Below are 16,309 nucleotides of genomic sequence, written 5' to 3'. Positions count from 1 at the left end.
CCTAACCCTAACCCTAACCCTAACCCTAACCCTAACCCTAACCCTAACCCTAACCCTAACCCTAACCCTAACCCTAACCCTAACCCTAACCCTAATTTAATTTAATTTAAAAACGTTTAATTAACGTATTTCGTATATTCGATTTAATTCGAAAACGTCCAATTAACGTGTTTCGCGCGTTCGGTCCAATTTAACGCGTCGGTAAAATATTTTTTTATAATTAATAATATCGAACGATTTTTTTTTTGCAAAATAAGGGCCGGATATATAAATTCGGTCTAATTCGAAAATATCCAATTAACGTATTTCGCGTATTTAATCCAATTCGAAAACGTTTAATTAATATATTTTACGCGTTTGGTTTAATCCGGTACGCCGGTAAAATGTTTTTTTATAATTAACGACGTCGAACGATTTTTTTTTTGCGAAATAAAGGCCGGATATATAAATTCGGTCCAATTTAAAAACGTCCAATTAATATATTTCGCGTATTTAATTTAATTTAAAAACGTTTAATTAACGTATTCCGCGCGTTTAATCCAATTTAACGCGCCCGGCGACAAATTGAATTTTTTTATAATTAATAACGTCGAATAATTTTTTTTTTTTTTAGAAACGGGGCCGGGTTTACGAATCCGTTCCAATTCGAAAATATTTAATTAACGTATTTCGCGTATTTGGTCCGGTTTAAAAATATTTAATTAATATATTTCGCGTATTTAATTTAATTCGAAAATATTTAATTAATATATTTCGCGTATTTAATCCAATTTAAAAACGCCTAATTAACGAATTTTACGCATTTAATCCGGCCAAACGCGCCGGTAATTGGCAAATTTTCGTTTTTCCCAATTTAAAAAACGCCTAATTAAAATATTTTACGCGTATTATCCGCCGGAAATTTGGTTTATTTAAGGTTTGGACCTTCGTTTGGGCCGGCCGCCGTTATTTTTACGGCGTTATAGGGTTAAAAACGTCTAATAAAGGGCGATCGCGCGTTCGTTTTATCGTAAAACGTCCGGGGCCTTCCGGTCGCGTATTCGGTTTAATTTAAATATATTAAACCTTTGGTATTAAAAATCGGCCGCGCGTTTAATTTGGTTTAAATACGCCTAATTAACGCGCCGCGCGTTCGATTTGGTTCGAATATATTTAATTAACGCGCCGCGCGTTTGGTTTAATTCGGGTACGCCCAATTAACCTGCCCCGCGCGTCCAATTTAACGTAACCGCCGTTATTTTTACGGCGTTTTTAACGTAAAAAACGCCTAATAGGGGGCCGCCGCGCGTTCGTTTCGTCGCGGGGCATCCGGGGCCCCCCGGCCGCGCGTTCGGCCTAATTCGAATACGCCGGACCCCTGGCGCCAGGGGTTGGCCGCGCGTTTGGCCTGGCCCGAAAACGCCGGACCCCTGCGGGCGGGGTTGCGGGGTTTTTTCCGGCTAATAAAAATTCGACGCGCGGCGCGCCGGGGCGCGGGGCGAATGGCGGCCAAAATTACGTATATTTCCGCCGTTTTAATATATTATATAATATATATATGTACCACGAATTTATTATATATAAAATTATTAAATTTTATATATATTTATATAAATAAAAAAATAATTAATATTAATTTTTAAAAATATTTTATACGTAAATATTAAAAAAAAATTTATTATTATTTATATATATAATTATAAATAAAACTTTAAAAATAATAATATTAATATTTAATTTTATTTTATATTATATACCGCTAATATAATTACGTTTAATTATTTGTTAAAAAGCTTTAATTTAAAATTTTATTAAAATATTTTTATTATATTTTCCCCCTTTATATTTAATTTAATACTTATAAATAATAAATATATAATATTTTAATTATATCGCCATTTCGCATATAATGTGTACATAGTGTATATACCGTGTAATTTCCGTCGTTTGCGACGATAATTAACAAATTATCCTTAGATTTTTTTAATTAAAACGGGCGCGATGTTTTCGGCCAATTTAATTGGTCGAAAAGCCGTGTGGTTAAAAGGTATATGGAGCGCCCGGTCCACCCTGCAACGCAGGGGGGTCTAGTCTAAGCATTAAAACTAGGGCCACGTTAAAGATCACCCACGATTCCTTATCCAGCACCCTTTTTTGATCCACACAGCGTGAACACTGGTAGATACGGTTTCGAGACTTTTACCCACCCAAAACCCACCCAAAACCCACCCAACCCCGTCCAACCCCATGTTGCACCTGTGGATCACATTTTGCCACTAGGCGGTGAAAATTTTGCCGAAGGCGGTAAACCCGTTTTTTCGGCCAACAATTACATAAAGCTATTCCCCATTCCCAAACCACACCATTTATTATACCCACCTACTGTAATACCTACCACCTACCACCTACTGCAATACCTACCACCTACCACCTACCGCAATACCTACCACCTACCGCAATATCTACCACCTACCGCAATACCTACCACCTACCGCAATACCTACTACCTACCGCATTATTTACCCCTTTAAAATTCTGCCAATTAATTCAAATCACGTAACCACCCTAATTTTAACCCTTGATTTTGATTTTAATCCTTGTTGGCCAGGCCTACTGTTGTTGATTCATGCATTCTGTCCAATTTGGCCGAAAACCCCACCCAAAACGTACCCAGTGCAGACATTTGCTGTGTGGATCAAAAAAGGGTGCTGGCTAAGGAATCGTGGGTGATCTTTAACGTGGCCCTAAAACTACAACGCAGGGGCGTTTAATTTAAGCACTGAGATTATATAAGTCGTGAATTTATAAATGTTTTACAAATAAGATAACCGAACCGTTTATACATTTGTTTAATTAGGGGTCCTAACCCAAATGTAATAACAACCGTTTTTCCAATATTTGTATCCCATTCCATGGTAAAGCTTTTACACCTCGCTTTTATTGGGTGCCTTTTCGTCTCGGTCCTTTAAACCAAATTCCTCGGTCGTTTGCTCTGTGCGGCATTCCAAATCCTTTTCAAAAAGCGATGCGATAACCCCAATAGCTGCGACACCGATTAAAACCTGCCAGACGAGCTTCAAACTTAGCTCGTACAGGCCCACGATCTGGTCCTGGACTGGAGCGGGGAAGGAATGAAGAAAGTCTGGCGATGCTTGCTGATATGCCTTGCCCAAGTTCAGGCTCATTTTAACGTTATTATCCAAAGCCGAGGTAGAAAGTAGTTCGTCGAATCGGCTGTTAAAAATTGCCGCCGGGATTGTGACGGCAAAAACGGTCGCAAGACTTCGAATAAAGGCGAAAAGTGCGGTACTCGCAGCGTTCAGTGAATCCGGTAAAGAGGCTTGAACCGCTGTCAAGATCGAAGCGTTGGGAAGACCAACGCCTATACCGGCAATCAAGCCAAAAATAACATTGACGGCCAGGGAGGTATTGCGGTTTAATACCGTAAAGACACCCATCATGATGGTCATGAGGGCAAAACTGATGATGTGTATTAGGCGGTATTTTCCAAGTTTCGTAACCAAACCGCCACCAATTGCAGCCGATAAACAATATGAAATGGAAAAAGCCAATATCAAAACTCCAGACCTTGAAGGGGTAACAGCCAATACCGATTGGAAATAAAGCGGTAGGAAATAAAGCGCTCCCCAAGATATAAGAATTTGAACAGCTTCAAGTGTATAAGCTGCGACGGATGTTCTGTTTTGGAATAGTGTCAAAGGCGTTGTCGGATTGGAGCACCAGGGTGATGCTTCGAAGGCTATAAATAAGCCATGGCCAAAAATGCCTAGTACCAGCGTTGTAATAATAACTGGATGCGACCATGCGTATTTTGCCCCGCCGCCGTAGGTCAGTGCATATATAAGCAACGTGACGGCAACGCACAAAATCAGCACGCCAACGAAGTCGATCTTTTTGAGCTTTTGGAGGGGTGTCGAATTGTCGTCGGGTCGGTGTTTGAGGTTGAGGGCAAAGAAGAGGAGGCCAAAGCAGAGCGCGCAAATTGGTAGGTTTATAAGAAAGATCCATCTCCAGGATGTTCTGTCGACGATGATTCCGCCCAACATTGGACCGAGTACGGAGCCGACGACGATGAACAGGAAAAGGAGACCCATAAATTGTCCACGCTCGCGCAAAGGTAGGAGGTCGCACAGTATAAGCTCGACCAAGGTGTTAATACCCGCAGCGCCAAGGCCTTGGATCGTTCGTCCCCCAATAAGAGTTCCTGCATTGTTTGCGGCACCGCAAATGGCGGACCCTGCGGCAAAAATAGTGACCGCGGATAACATTGGCCATCTTCTGCCCCAGATATCAGCCAGCTGACCGTATAAAGGCTGAAAAGCCGCACTAGAGGTTCGTGTCAGGTTAGCATTATCAAGGTCATTGTGCACACGGTTGAGCACCCTATATGTTTGTTAAGCTCCCAAACCGTGTTGATACTTACCTGGTGAGAAAATAAACGTTAACTATCCAAACGTAATCACTTTCGGCATTGACAGCTCGTGAAACTGCTGGCAGGGCCGTGGACATGATACCGCCTTCCATTGAGCTTAGAAAGCCCGTTACGGACAGGCTGAGGAAAATGGCCCAGAAGGCAATTCCACGACCAGAATTTGCTTGGCTTCCATCGGATGTCGAATCAACCAGCTCGTCAAGTTTTGGTTTGTCACCGAGTGACGAAGGGCTGTCTGGATCGGCTTCCTCCTGGTTGGAACCGGGGTTTTTCGATACGGTGTTGGTTCCCTCGTTTGACATTTTGAAGGCTTGTTACTTATAGCACGGAAGTTTGAGGGTTAAATTTGCAAGGAAAATATTCAAATTGAAATATGCATTCGAATTTCGAAAACGATGACGATGAGCTAGTGTGCGCGTTGCTAGCCTTGTAAAGTATAAAAATGGTTTTGGGGATATATTCTGAATGAGGCGGTCTTAGAAGAGTATGACATTGACATGATTAGTCTTGATGAGCTAGCGTTGAAGATAAATATTCCATTTCTTACAGCATACTAACAAAATTGTTTCACGGTTTGACATTGGAAGGCTTTGGAATCACCGAAGCGCATTGTCATGTTACGTCTTCATGCCGAACTCCGAGGTTGTCAACAAACATTAATTTGTAATTTGCGTCCCTGAACAAACGACTCAAGGTTAAGGAACGCCGGGGACGACAATCCTCCGGCGTAGGCTCCGACTAACAATATAGGACTTACGAAATAGAACCTCGCACAATTATTAATGCATTCACTACCACACGTTCATCTTCTTTCGTGTTAACGGTCTTCGGCACTTTGACGAATAATGCTTCGGTGATAGCCACCTTGGATGTAGATCAAATCGGGGGTGCTTCATGACAGTGCAGCTGAATCGACCTATATGCATACGGCAATGTTCAAAACGTTATGAATTGCCCATAGGCCTTCCACATTTGTATCGCTGTACCACTTACTCGCTTTGATCGGGGTGGGGTTTGGTCCTTTGCTTGACATGCTTACTTGGCAGACCCTAGCGCCGCCGCCGCCCGATTTCGGTGCCCTTCCCTTCGGAGGTACCCCTTTCTGACTCGACACCTTGGCAATAGTCAGATGATGAGGGGTGGCACAGGCATAATCTACCTCTCTATGAATGGTCCACAGGTAGTCAACACGTTTCCGCCCCTTTTAGTATTGAAATGGATATTTATTGTTGAGGACACTCCCGAACGTGGCAACGCTGTGAGCTTTATGCCACTCTTACTCCTGATAGAAAGAAAACATCGGTGAGCGTTACGTGTCATGCACGACGTAATCGCCAAGTCATGTCCAATTGAGTTTAAATATTGTGCAAAGTACCATCGTATCTTGACAATACCTTGTTAGCCTTGAGGTCGATGTCTGGAGCTAGTTTGCCTATAATAACAAATACTATAAGCCGAGTTAAACGCTTATTTGGGCGTAGCCGAGGCTTCAAGTCAGCCTTACCCGGTGGCACATCATCTTATCGAAGTAGGGCTTACCTAAGGCGCTCTGGAATTTATTTCAATTATGCTGGCTTTTCAGCGACTCCGGTCCGGAACAATCTTTGAGATTTCCACAGCTTGCCGAGAGGAATCCATATAGCGATCTCCAGACAATGGTCCATTTCAAATAGGTTACAGAAACACAGTTATCACGATGCGGGCAGTTGAATTTGTAACCGCGACTTTTGCTTACAATTCACAAGCCTGTGCGATTATTCAACCCCACTTTATATCCAGGATAGCCCGGGTGGGATTGTACCTTGTGCCCGCGAATGCTAAACCCAAACTAACTTATCTTCATACTGAACCGGGGTTCATATGCCAGCAAAGCTTGGCGGTCTATTTAATTCTGGAATGGAAAGGAGCTACTTCGTCTGAACTTCTGTCAGTACTGTGTAAAATACTGTGTGCAGCTCTTGAAATTCACCCAGTTTCTGTACAACCTAAATAATACCTACCAGTGCTCTAGGATATGGAAATCTTAGTTTGTGATAGCTATGGAATGTTTTCGATAATTGTGCCAGGCTCGTAGAACTTGTATTTATTTAATGTAGGAAAACAAGTTCCTGCCGCTCACAGAGCAGTCGTCCCGACTTGAATAGAGTGCGCTTGTCTGAACACCGATATATGCATGCGGTGTGCCGCACTAGGCTTCCGGGCGATTTAACTACTTGTACCGGATAAATAACCTACAACCACACTCGCGATTACATCGTCCTCGTGCTACTGCAGCCCCAGACATGAGAGAATCGTCTCAATTCCCTATTTCCTTTTACAGGAAATCCACTTGCGAGCTCAGCCACGAAGAACAGATTTATACTACACATAATTGCTCTTGAACAGTGGTGAGTTCTTCGGGAAGGTCAGTGCCTCGGTTAGTGATGGCCCTTCATATTGGAGCTGCCCAACATGTCCACCCTTGGCGATTGCTGCGAAACCACTACCTCCAACACCCTCACCGAGAAGGTACTCAAAGGCCAGGTTCTTATGCTCTATAAAGAATGTGTAATGTCGCTTCTTGCTGGGAGAGACGAGTTCGACTTGAAAACCGGTCACCTTGTCTTTCAGGTCGCCCGTAACGGCGCCTCCGTACGTCTTCTGGGCGAGTACGTAGTCTTCCGTATCTGATTCAACTCCCAAAGTCGAGCGGAATATCTGCACGCCGTCCTTGAAAAGGACTGCGGATTGATGTACGTGGCCCTCGTCTATACCCGATTCAAACCGGAAATAACTGAGCACGTAGGGCCCCGGCATAGCCCGCAAACCCTGGAGGTTCGTCATGCATGTAAACCAGCTGAAAGCGGTCCAGAATCTCTCGTGGCCTCCGATTCCTTTCCAAGTAACTTTTTTCCCCTTGATCTCGACGTCAAACTCCACTGTGCCGGCGGGAATGGGTTCTGACCAGTGTAAATATTGTATGGGTTCCGTTGTTGCGTTTCCATTGGGCCAGACATGGCCGTCTGCAGCGATGGGGAGCGCTTTGGATTTGTAGGTAATAGTTCCTTTAAGCGAATCCGAGTTGAGAGTAATGACGGCCTCGCTCATGTCCGCTTTGATGAGAAAGGAGTGGTGCCACCCTTCGCTTTCACTGTACCACACACCCCTGACGCCTTGGGGGCACGTTTCAATGACGGTCCTTTCGGCATAGTACAGCTCTGCGACCCGTTCCCGGTTGGCAAAACCGAACTCAAGCGACAGCCGGAAATTGCCTGCCCCCAAAATGGAGTAGTTTGGGTCGCGGTAGAAACCAAACATGAAGGACTGCACTCCGTCTTCAGCAACGCCATCAAAGGCCCATTGTTCGCCGCCGGTTGAGTTAAGCGGACTCAACCTGGGGACTACAAAGCTTTCGGTGGCACCTTTGGTGAGTCCAACAATCTTTCTGCCTTTTTCCATCTCGTACGCTGTCATGTTGCTGATTTGGCAAGCTGAGGCATCACCCGTGCCGGCAGCAAGTACTTGCTGCACCTCCTGGGCTAGCATATCCGAGCTGGGGCTTTTCCAATGCAAAGGCCATGGTTCTTGCCAAACTTTGCTTCCAAGGGCGGGGGAAAAAGAAAGTGCAGTAAGTAGAGTATGGGACACAATCATTTTCTTTTATTTTTTTGAATCTTTTTGTATTTAGAGGAAGATGTTAAGACACTAGTGAGGCGTGATCAAGTGGCCTTGTCCGCGACAATGTGGATGATTAATACCACTTGTGGGTAATGAGAATAAGATAGTGCTGGAGATCAGGACATTCTTAATGCTGCAGGGAAGCGTGACAATTATATATTCAGACTTTTATTCCATGACTAGGAGCATGACTCCAAAATAACTTTTGCAAGTCCGAAAATCAAAACTGGCATCGGAGCACGTTCGCCGAACACCGAATATTCTGGCTGACCCGGATAGAGTACTACCCAAGTAGCATAACTATAACCATGCCGCGTGACCTGAGGTCGACGAATCTTGCCATGGTGAGACAACCCCACGACCAAACGCCCAACTCGATTGCCTATTTTTTTTTCACCGCTTCGTTGGCACCTTTTTGCGACAATGTATATTCCTTCCATGAGGACTGCCGTCGTCCAAGACGACGAGGGAGGTCTCAAAATTGATTGCAACGCGCCGATGCCACGGCCCAGACCAAATGAGTTGCTGGTGCAGGTAAAAGCCGTGGCCATTAACCCTTGCGACCACAAAATGTACGAACGCTTCCCAACACCCGGCGCGGTGGACGGATGCGATTTTGCTGGGATCGTCGTTCAACTTGGCTCCGACGTGAAAACATTCCAAATCGGCGACAGAGTGTGCGGAGCTGTCCACGGATCCAACCCCAGTCGGCCCGAGTCTGGGACGTTTGCCGAGTATACCGTATCCGACGGGGAGTTTACGCTCAAGCTGCCGCCCACCCTTTCATTTCGGGAGGCCATGGGTCTAGGTACGACAGGGCTTAGCACCATTGGAATGGCAATATATAAGGGTTTGATGTTGCCAGGCTCCCCATTGGAGCCAGCCGAAAAGCCTCGCACGGTATTGGTTCATGGCGCCAGTTCGTCGGTGGGAACAATGGCCTTGCAACTTATTCGTTTGTGAGTTATACGCGACTCGTTTGAATACTGCGGGCAATCGAAACTTGGTAAAACGTTGACAGTTATGTATTATAAAACAGGATGGGCCATATTCCCATTGCCACATGTTCGCCTAGGAACTCTGAACTGGTTAAAAAATACGGCGCAGAGGAGGTTTTTAACTACAATGACCCGGAATGCGGCCAGCAAATCAAAAAGTACACCGGCAATACGCTCGCCTACATCATCGACCCCTTCACTGACGTTAAAAGCGTTGGTCTGTGCTACGAAGCCATGGGCAGAGCTGGCGGTCGCTACGCCTGTCTCGAAATGTATCCAGGATTTGCTCTCGAACGTCGATCCATCAAAGTGTTTTTCGCGCTGGGTATGGCTCTCTTAGGCCATCGTCTGGATTTGGCCTATGGATACGAGAGAGAAGAAGATCCCGAAATGAGGGCATTCGGCATTGGCTGGTACAAAGTCCTGCAAAAGCTGCTGTATCAAGGAAAATTAAGGCCTCATCCGCTGAGGGAATTGGAGGGCGGATTCGAGGGGATACTGAAAGGTGTCCAGATGGTCAAGAATAAGGAGGTTTCCGGGCAGAAGCTGGTTGTATCCCTTGAATAGTCCCAGCTGATATTAATTGATTGCTCGAATTCGGCTTTTTTTCCGTGCCATATTATTATCAGAATGGATTTTTACGGTTCCTTGCCATAAGCGTTGCTGATCAAGTCAGTTTTCGCCTCTACGTTTATGAGTTTGTTGACCACGATGAATGCATTTGGCGTGTTAAAGATCAGATCTACCCGTCGCTAATAGAACTCGCCCAAGTGATCCTGAGCATTTGCAAGGAATACTTAACCGCACATGTTAAGCTAAAAATCCATTGATCTTTCTGTTTTGGTGGTGGATGTCAAGATAATTAAGTTGTTAACCACAACAAAAACAATGCAATCAGCACCACCCAGCCTGGGGGGAAATAATATGGGTCTAATGTTTCTACGCTAACAGATATAGCGACTTTAATTGACTCACTCACGAGCTGGGTCGTTATTCTCCTTAACGATAAAAAACTTGTGATTCCCAAAGTGCTGACTAGGAATCGAAACAGAATGTTTGACCCTTCATCTAATCGTGCCATTTCGGGAAGGTTACTCGGTCACCGGCACCTCCGAGCTGTCACCGGCACCGCCGAGCTGTCACCGATAGTATCCTCCGTATTTTGCCAATCAATTAGTTTCTAATTCACAAAGGCCTGACTGGCAACAAAAACAAAATGTTGATCCCGAATCGTGTCATGTTGACACGTTCACTTAACCACAGCACCTCCGAGCTGTCACCTTCGGTACAGTCTGAGCGGGCAGGGACATATATTTGCATGACACTGAATAAAACGACAGTCATACTGCGCCTATGCGCTTCTCGCCTAGTGAAACTTCGACACATTTATCCACCTTACTCCTCCATTTTACGAGCAAATCGCAAGCAAGTTAATTCCAGGACCAGCATCATGTTAGATATATCCCAGCCCGGGCTGCTTACAACCAAGGCACTCTTCGTATTAGCTGCCGCTGGCATTACTCTGGCTGTCTGCCAACTTTTGCTTCGTTTCAATGTTCTGCCATTCGGTAACGATGTTCCACCCGCGACCGCGGATCAGCTGCGACACATTCCGCTGCTACAGTTTGACGGACCGGACGGTGTTGAACGATATGTAAGCGAGACCCGGAGCCTCCTCCGAAAAGGCTACGAGAAATACCTGCGCCGGGGTGTGCCTTTTCAGATGCGCAACCCGGTCGAGGAACTTGGTGCTCAGGTCGTTCTACCACCTAAGTATTTGGACGAAGTAAAAAGGGCGCCGACGGATCTCTTTAGCTTCGAGGCCTACTCGGAAAAGGCATTCCTGCTGAACTACAGTTGCGCACCCAGGCAGACAGAGGCTGCAGCGCACATTGTCAGGGTAGATCTCACCAGAAACCTGGGTAAGCTTATTGCATTCGATTCCCATTCCGCCATCTTTGAGGTCTGTGTACGACTAGTGCTAACCAGGGACGTAGGGGCTCTTGTAACGGACCTCTGGAACGAATCTGTGCTTTATCTCGACAAGACCTACGGAGCCGAGTGGCAGACAAAGCAGGCCTATGAAGTCGTATGCGGTTTTGTAGCACGGGTTACTTCTATGGCCATGGTAGGAGCTCCGCTATGTCGCAACCCAGTCTGGAATCAAATCGTTGTCGAAACAACGATCGCGTCGTTCGGGGCGGCACAAGCCATTAAAGACAAGTACAGTGCACGTTGGAGATGGCTAGCCCCTTGGTCAGAGTCGATTCAAAAGGACTTGAGGCGAATACGAAAAAAGTCGATTGAGCTCCTCAAGCCATTATACGAAGACCGCAAAGCAGCTGTTTCACGCTCGGATGACTTTCAGTGTCCATCTGAAACGTTTAGAGACACTCTTTACTGGCTCATAACAAGCAACCAGAAGGACCGGTCATTGTCCGGGATCACGGAATCCCAGCTGTTTCTGTCCTTGGCTGCCATACACACCACCTCATCGACCCTGAACTCTGTTGTCTACGATTGGATCGCTCATCCCGAGTATCACGGAGAAATCTTGGCAGAGGTCAAAGACACATTGGCACAGGTGCAGGTTAATGGCGGCAAATGGACCTTGCAGCATGTGGCCATGTTGCGGAAGCTAGACAGCTTCATGAAAGAGAGTGCTCGAATAAACCCCATCGGATTTGGTGAGTATTTGTCGTGCGACCCGAAAAGAATAAGGGGGAGCCGAGCTCAGCAGATACTGACTCACCTGAGGATTTTCCCCAGTCTCAATCCAGCGCTACACGTTAAAGCCCTATACATTTAAGGACGGCTTTCAACTTCCCGCTGGCGTGAGCTTCGTGTTTCATTCCGACGGTGTTCATCACGACGCGGACAACTATCCCGACCCGGAGAAATTCGACGCCTACAGACACCTTCACCTGCGCGAGACCGTGGACCCCAACCGTTTCCACTTCGCTTCGGTCTCTGACAGCGCCCTTGGCTTCGGAGCTGGGGATCACGCATGTCCTGGCCGATTCCTCAGCGCCATCATTATAAAGTTCTTCCTTATACAGTTCATGACTGCATATGAGATGAAATACGAGCATGGCGGCATAGAAAGGCTGCCGAATCACGACAATAGCAACACCAGCACCCCTAACCGTACTGTCAACCTGCTGGTGAGACGTTGTGATGGAACCTCGAACAATGTTTAGGCTGTGGCTAGAGACGTGGGTCTATACTTGTATTTGATAAAAAGGTGCAGGCTTGCGACAGTAGTAAGGAATATGCAAAGGCTCTTGAAAACAACGAGGTTCTGGCCCTGATTTTGTTGGGTTAATGGTGAATCAATCATGTATCTATTCTGCCCGCCTGGTAAATGAACGTTAAGCAGCAAAGTGTGTACTTCCAAGTCGAAATGCAGAGAAATTTGTTGGGATAGTCGTGTGCCCACCATCATTCACAACTCACAAGTTGATTTCGTACTATGGCTTAGGGACGCACGCTTTACATACTTCTACAGCTGGCCTCGTGCCCGAAAGTAGAACGTTGGAGTTCTCGGCAGGAAACCTCCCAGGTCTAAAATTACAAATCTAAAATCCTCAGGACAGTTATTGAATTCGCTGGTCTGTTCAACAATTTCATCCCGTACTAGCATTGCAAATGCCAAACAACACACGGTCATCAGTTGCCGATTGTAATGACAGAATTAGGATTGGTTTGTTGCCAAGTCATATGGTTGTAACATGATTTCAGTTGCCTTTCCCGATTCGGCAACTTGTATTGGAGATTGCGGGACAAAAACAAGAGTGCAAATGGAAGGATGGTGCATAATGTTGGAAAAGTGAGTAGGGTGTCCCAATGAAGAGGGTCATGAGGAGCCACAATGCATCAAGGCTTTACAGCGTATTTGTGTCGGGTTTTCTGTTATAGATTTCAACTCGAGAACTAGGATACCTTGGCCCACCCTGCCTGCGCCTGGGCTTTCGGGGACGTCAAAATTGAGTGATAGTCGCTCGTATTCGGTAATTTTGTCGTGCGTTCTTGAATCTGCTTCCGATCGAAAAGGGCTCTACTGAGGCAATGGTTCGGACTTGCAATCGGCATGGGTGGGGCCATTCGGACCAAAGAATGTGAGATTGCGGAGATGTCAAAGCTGGTCAGGACGGCAAAGCTGACTAGGTGGCTGGGTAGGTCTTATAGGTTACAAAGCCTTGTCCGTTCATCTTTTCCTCGAGGAAGAGGATTTTTAAAACTTCATTCAAGCGCTTTACAACGATTAAAGTAACATTTTTCAATCGGTCCCTCTCCGCAAGCGCGAATTCGGAACTTTGGCATCATGTTATCTCTTTTGGAAACCAAGATTATTGAGCCATTCATGGTTGTTAAACAAACCCTCGCACCACTAAGACTGTCCAGGTGGCAAATTTTCAAACATATGGCCAGAATCCTCATCTTTTCATCTAATACCCGTACAATCATTTTTTGCGTCTTGATGAGTCTTGCTGGATACATTGTATCTCGTATCATTTGGGGTCGTCAGGAAAAGTATCCAGACCATGGCCTTCCCATTATCAAAACCAATGATTACCATTTCGACAACATCGTTGCAGAGGGCAAAAGATTGGTAAGATTGATCCAACAGTGCATCTAGCAGCCGAAAAGACAACGCTGATTCGCTTCTCCTTTTAGTATCCAAACCAGGCTTTCATGGCCATTAATAAACGATACAAGTTTGTGATTTACCCGTCGAGCAGCTGGGAGGAGTTGAAGCGCATTCCCGAGCAGACTGCTTCTGTCATGGACTTCCAGCATGTCTGCAACTCTGGCGAGTGGAGCCTGGTTGGCGGCGAGACGCACGAACTCGTCAAAACCATCACTGCCGAGCTCACCCGCTCTTTGCCCGCTCGCGTGCTCAATCGTCAACAGGACGCCAAAATGACCTTTGATACAATCATCGGTCACTGCCCCGAGGAGAAGGGTTTTAATCTTTTGATGACGTCTCTGGAGATTATTGCCAAGATCAATGCTTGCACCTTTGTGGGCAGGGAGCTTGGAGCCAACAAGGGCTGGATCACAGCCGTCGTGTACTCTCCCCTTTGGGTCTATTGGGCAGTCACGCTTTGCAACGCCACACCAGACATTTTAAGGCCGTTGCTGCGTCCCCTGTTCTTTTTGCCGGCACTCAGGAACTACTGGAACATGCACAAGTTGCTGAAGCCCAAGCTGGACCGGGAGATCGAGACGTTTAGACAAACGGACGATAAGCGCAAGCTCCTCGTACCAAAGTCCAACGAAGATTTGCCTTTTACGCACTTTTTGCTGTCCCGGTACACCGAGACTGCGGCGACCATCAAGCAGCTCGTCATAGACTACATTCAAGTCAGCTACACCTCGACGCCGACGACGGCTTCTGCGCTGTTTCATGCGCTGTGGGAGCTGGCTCAGCGCCCCGAGGCTGCTGAAGTTATGCGTCGGGAGCTGGCGACGGTAATAATTGATGGAAATCTCCCAAAGACTCATCTCCAGGAGCTCAAAAGGATGGACAGTTTCCTCCGGGAATCTTTCCGACTTCATCCCATCACTCGTTGTAGGTTGACATTGCTGTTATTAATTGCCGTTAAACAGTCGTGTTATCAACATTTTGTTTTTCATTATTTAATCTGCCAGAGTTACATATTAATACATTTGCTGTCTAGTCACCCTTCAACGCTACGTCAAACAGCCATTCCAGCTTTCCGATGGTTCTCGGATTCCACCAGGGGTCATGGCAGTCGTCGATGCGCAGGAAATAAACCGATCGCCCGAGATTTGGGAAAATCCCGACGAGTTTGATATGGACCGTTTTTATCGTCTGCGCGAGACCTCTGGCAATGACAACCGGTACCATTTTGTCACCACCAGTTCCAACTCGCCCGGCTGGGGAGACGGGACCCAGGCCTGCCCCGGTCGCTTCTTTGCCACCAGCACTTTAAAAATAGTTATGGCCCATATTGTCATGAACTATGACGTTTCTCTGCGTGAGGTGACCCCACTCAAGAGCCAACCCTTGGTGAACGGCTCATACTCGCCGGACGACTCGGTGGAGATATTCTTCAAGTCCAGGAATGTTGAGTAGACCACCAAACGGGCAAAGTGAACTACCAAAGATGGGATAAATGCATGGATACGGAGCAAGACAAGCAGCAGAGGTTGCGATAGACGCATGCTATCGCGTGGATATTTACCGTGACTAAGATGTGATGCATTAGAATAGAGTGGTTTCGTGTGTATACTGTTTTATAGATCGCAGCGAGGATACAACTCCTATTAAAGATTCAAACATGTCGTCCGTTGTTCAGTTTGGCTCGAAATCTGAAAGTCTAAATTCAATTCCGGTTTGTCCTGACTCCAGAACTTGATTATCCCACAATGTCAAGTCTGCTGCTCCCGAGCGTATCTTGAAATTCTCTGTTGGCTCCAGCCGGACGTAAACATCAAGTCATAACAATGGGGGATTATCTACCCCTGAAGCAAAAACTCAAATTGCACATCGACAAGGCAGAAAAGGGTCTAGATACTGTCCCATTAAATAATCCGATAAATCGAGTCCTCACATGACAGCGAGCGTTAAATCAGCGTTAGAAGCAGGATAAAAGAACCTCCGCGTTTTTTTTCTTTTTGGCGAAATAACGCTACTCAACCCAAAATATGGCTCTCCTACCCTATAATTCAGGCTGCACGTGTTCCTTAATGTGCGTCAGATATTAATACATGAGAATACCGTTAATTCGTTTTATTCTTTTTACCAATCGCAGCGATCACTCTATTACCATCAACAAAATTGTAAATATACACTAGCAAAAGTTCAATTACAATTATGAAATGTTTTTTTTTTCGGTAGGATCGCGCTGCGACTATACATTTTTACCGCAATTTGGCATCGCAAATAGTGGCGCAAATAGGAATGCAAATGGTGGTCGTTGCCATTGTGTTAAATCTTTGGTGCCTAGTGCAGGCGCGTGCGCGCGGTGCGGCTTTACGTGTCATTTACCTACCTATATACCGACATTATTCGTACTGTTGAAGGTATCCATGCGGTTGCGATTCAATTCGGACGTTTGTCTGAAACAGCTACACCCTCGTGAAAGAATCGATCCGGCGATTAACACAATTTTGTAAAGAGGATATTGCAAGCTATGACAACGAATCCTGACAAAACTATGGAGGCTGGTGTTGCAAACTAGATTCCAACTGA

The 16,309-nt window shown here is 45.9% G+C and overlaps 5 protein-coding genes across 5 annotated transcripts; 3 read left to right on the top strand and 2 right to left on the bottom strand.

The window, feature by feature from the left end:
• Nucleotides 1-2,903: 2,903 nt before the first annotated feature.
• Nucleotides 2,904-4,734, bottom strand: PgNI_07990 (uncharacterized protein; the record flags this gene model as incomplete). The annotated part of the gene is made up of 2 exons (XM_031127992.1): nt 2,904-4,326; nt 4,424-4,734. The coding sequence occupies 2 exons, from the start codon at nt 4,732-4,734 to the stop codon at nt 2,904-2,906; spliced, it is 1,734 nt and encodes a 577-aa protein (XP_030981671.1).
• Nucleotides 4,735-6,793: 2,059 nt separating this feature from the next.
• Nucleotides 6,794-7,957, bottom strand: PgNI_07989 (uncharacterized protein; the record flags this gene model as incomplete). Its single annotated transcript, XM_031127991.1, has 1 exon — nt 6,794-7,957. One exon carries the CDS (start codon nt 7,955-7,957, stop codon nt 6,794-6,796), a length of 1,164 nt encoding a protein of 387 aa, XP_030981067.1.
• A 555-nt stretch (nt 7,958-8,512) lies between these two features.
• PgNI_07988 (uncharacterized protein) lies at nt 8,513-9,654 on the top strand (the record flags this gene model as incomplete). Its single annotated transcript, XM_031127990.1, has 2 exons — nt 8,513-9,048; nt 9,129-9,654. The coding sequence occupies 2 exons, from the start codon at nt 8,513-8,515 to the stop codon at nt 9,652-9,654; spliced, it is 1,062 nt and encodes a 353-aa protein (XP_030981403.1).
• A 649-nt stretch (nt 9,655-10,303) lies between these two features.
• PgNI_07987 (uncharacterized protein) lies at nt 10,304-12,669 on the top strand (the record flags this gene model as incomplete). The annotated part of the gene is made up of 6 exons (XM_031127989.1): nt 10,304-10,372; nt 10,556-11,009; nt 11,085-11,774; nt 11,857-12,251; nt 12,338-12,407; nt 12,596-12,669. The coding sequence occupies 6 exons, from the start codon at nt 10,304-10,306 to the stop codon at nt 12,667-12,669; spliced, it is 1,752 nt and encodes a 583-aa protein (XP_030981072.1).
• A 742-nt stretch (nt 12,670-13,411) lies between these two features.
• PgNI_07986 (uncharacterized protein) lies at nt 13,412-15,190 on the top strand (the record flags this gene model as incomplete). The annotated part of the gene is made up of 3 exons (XM_031127988.1): nt 13,412-13,699; nt 13,765-14,662; nt 14,772-15,190. The coding sequence occupies 3 exons, from the start codon at nt 13,412-13,414 to the stop codon at nt 15,188-15,190; spliced, it is 1,605 nt and encodes a 534-aa protein (XP_030981073.1).
• Nucleotides 15,191-16,309: the final 1,119 nt, after the last annotated feature.

The sequence above is a fragment of the Pyricularia grisea genome (assembly GCF_004355905.1).
Source record: "Pyricularia grisea strain NI907 chromosome Unknown Pyricularia_grisea_NI907_Scaffold_4, whole genome shotgun sequence".
NCBI lineage: Eukaryota > Fungi > Ascomycota > Sordariomycetes > Magnaporthales > Pyriculariaceae > Pyricularia > Pyricularia grisea.
The sequence above is the reverse complement of the archived record's forward strand: the minus strand, read 5'-3'. Positions and strand labels throughout refer to the sequence as shown.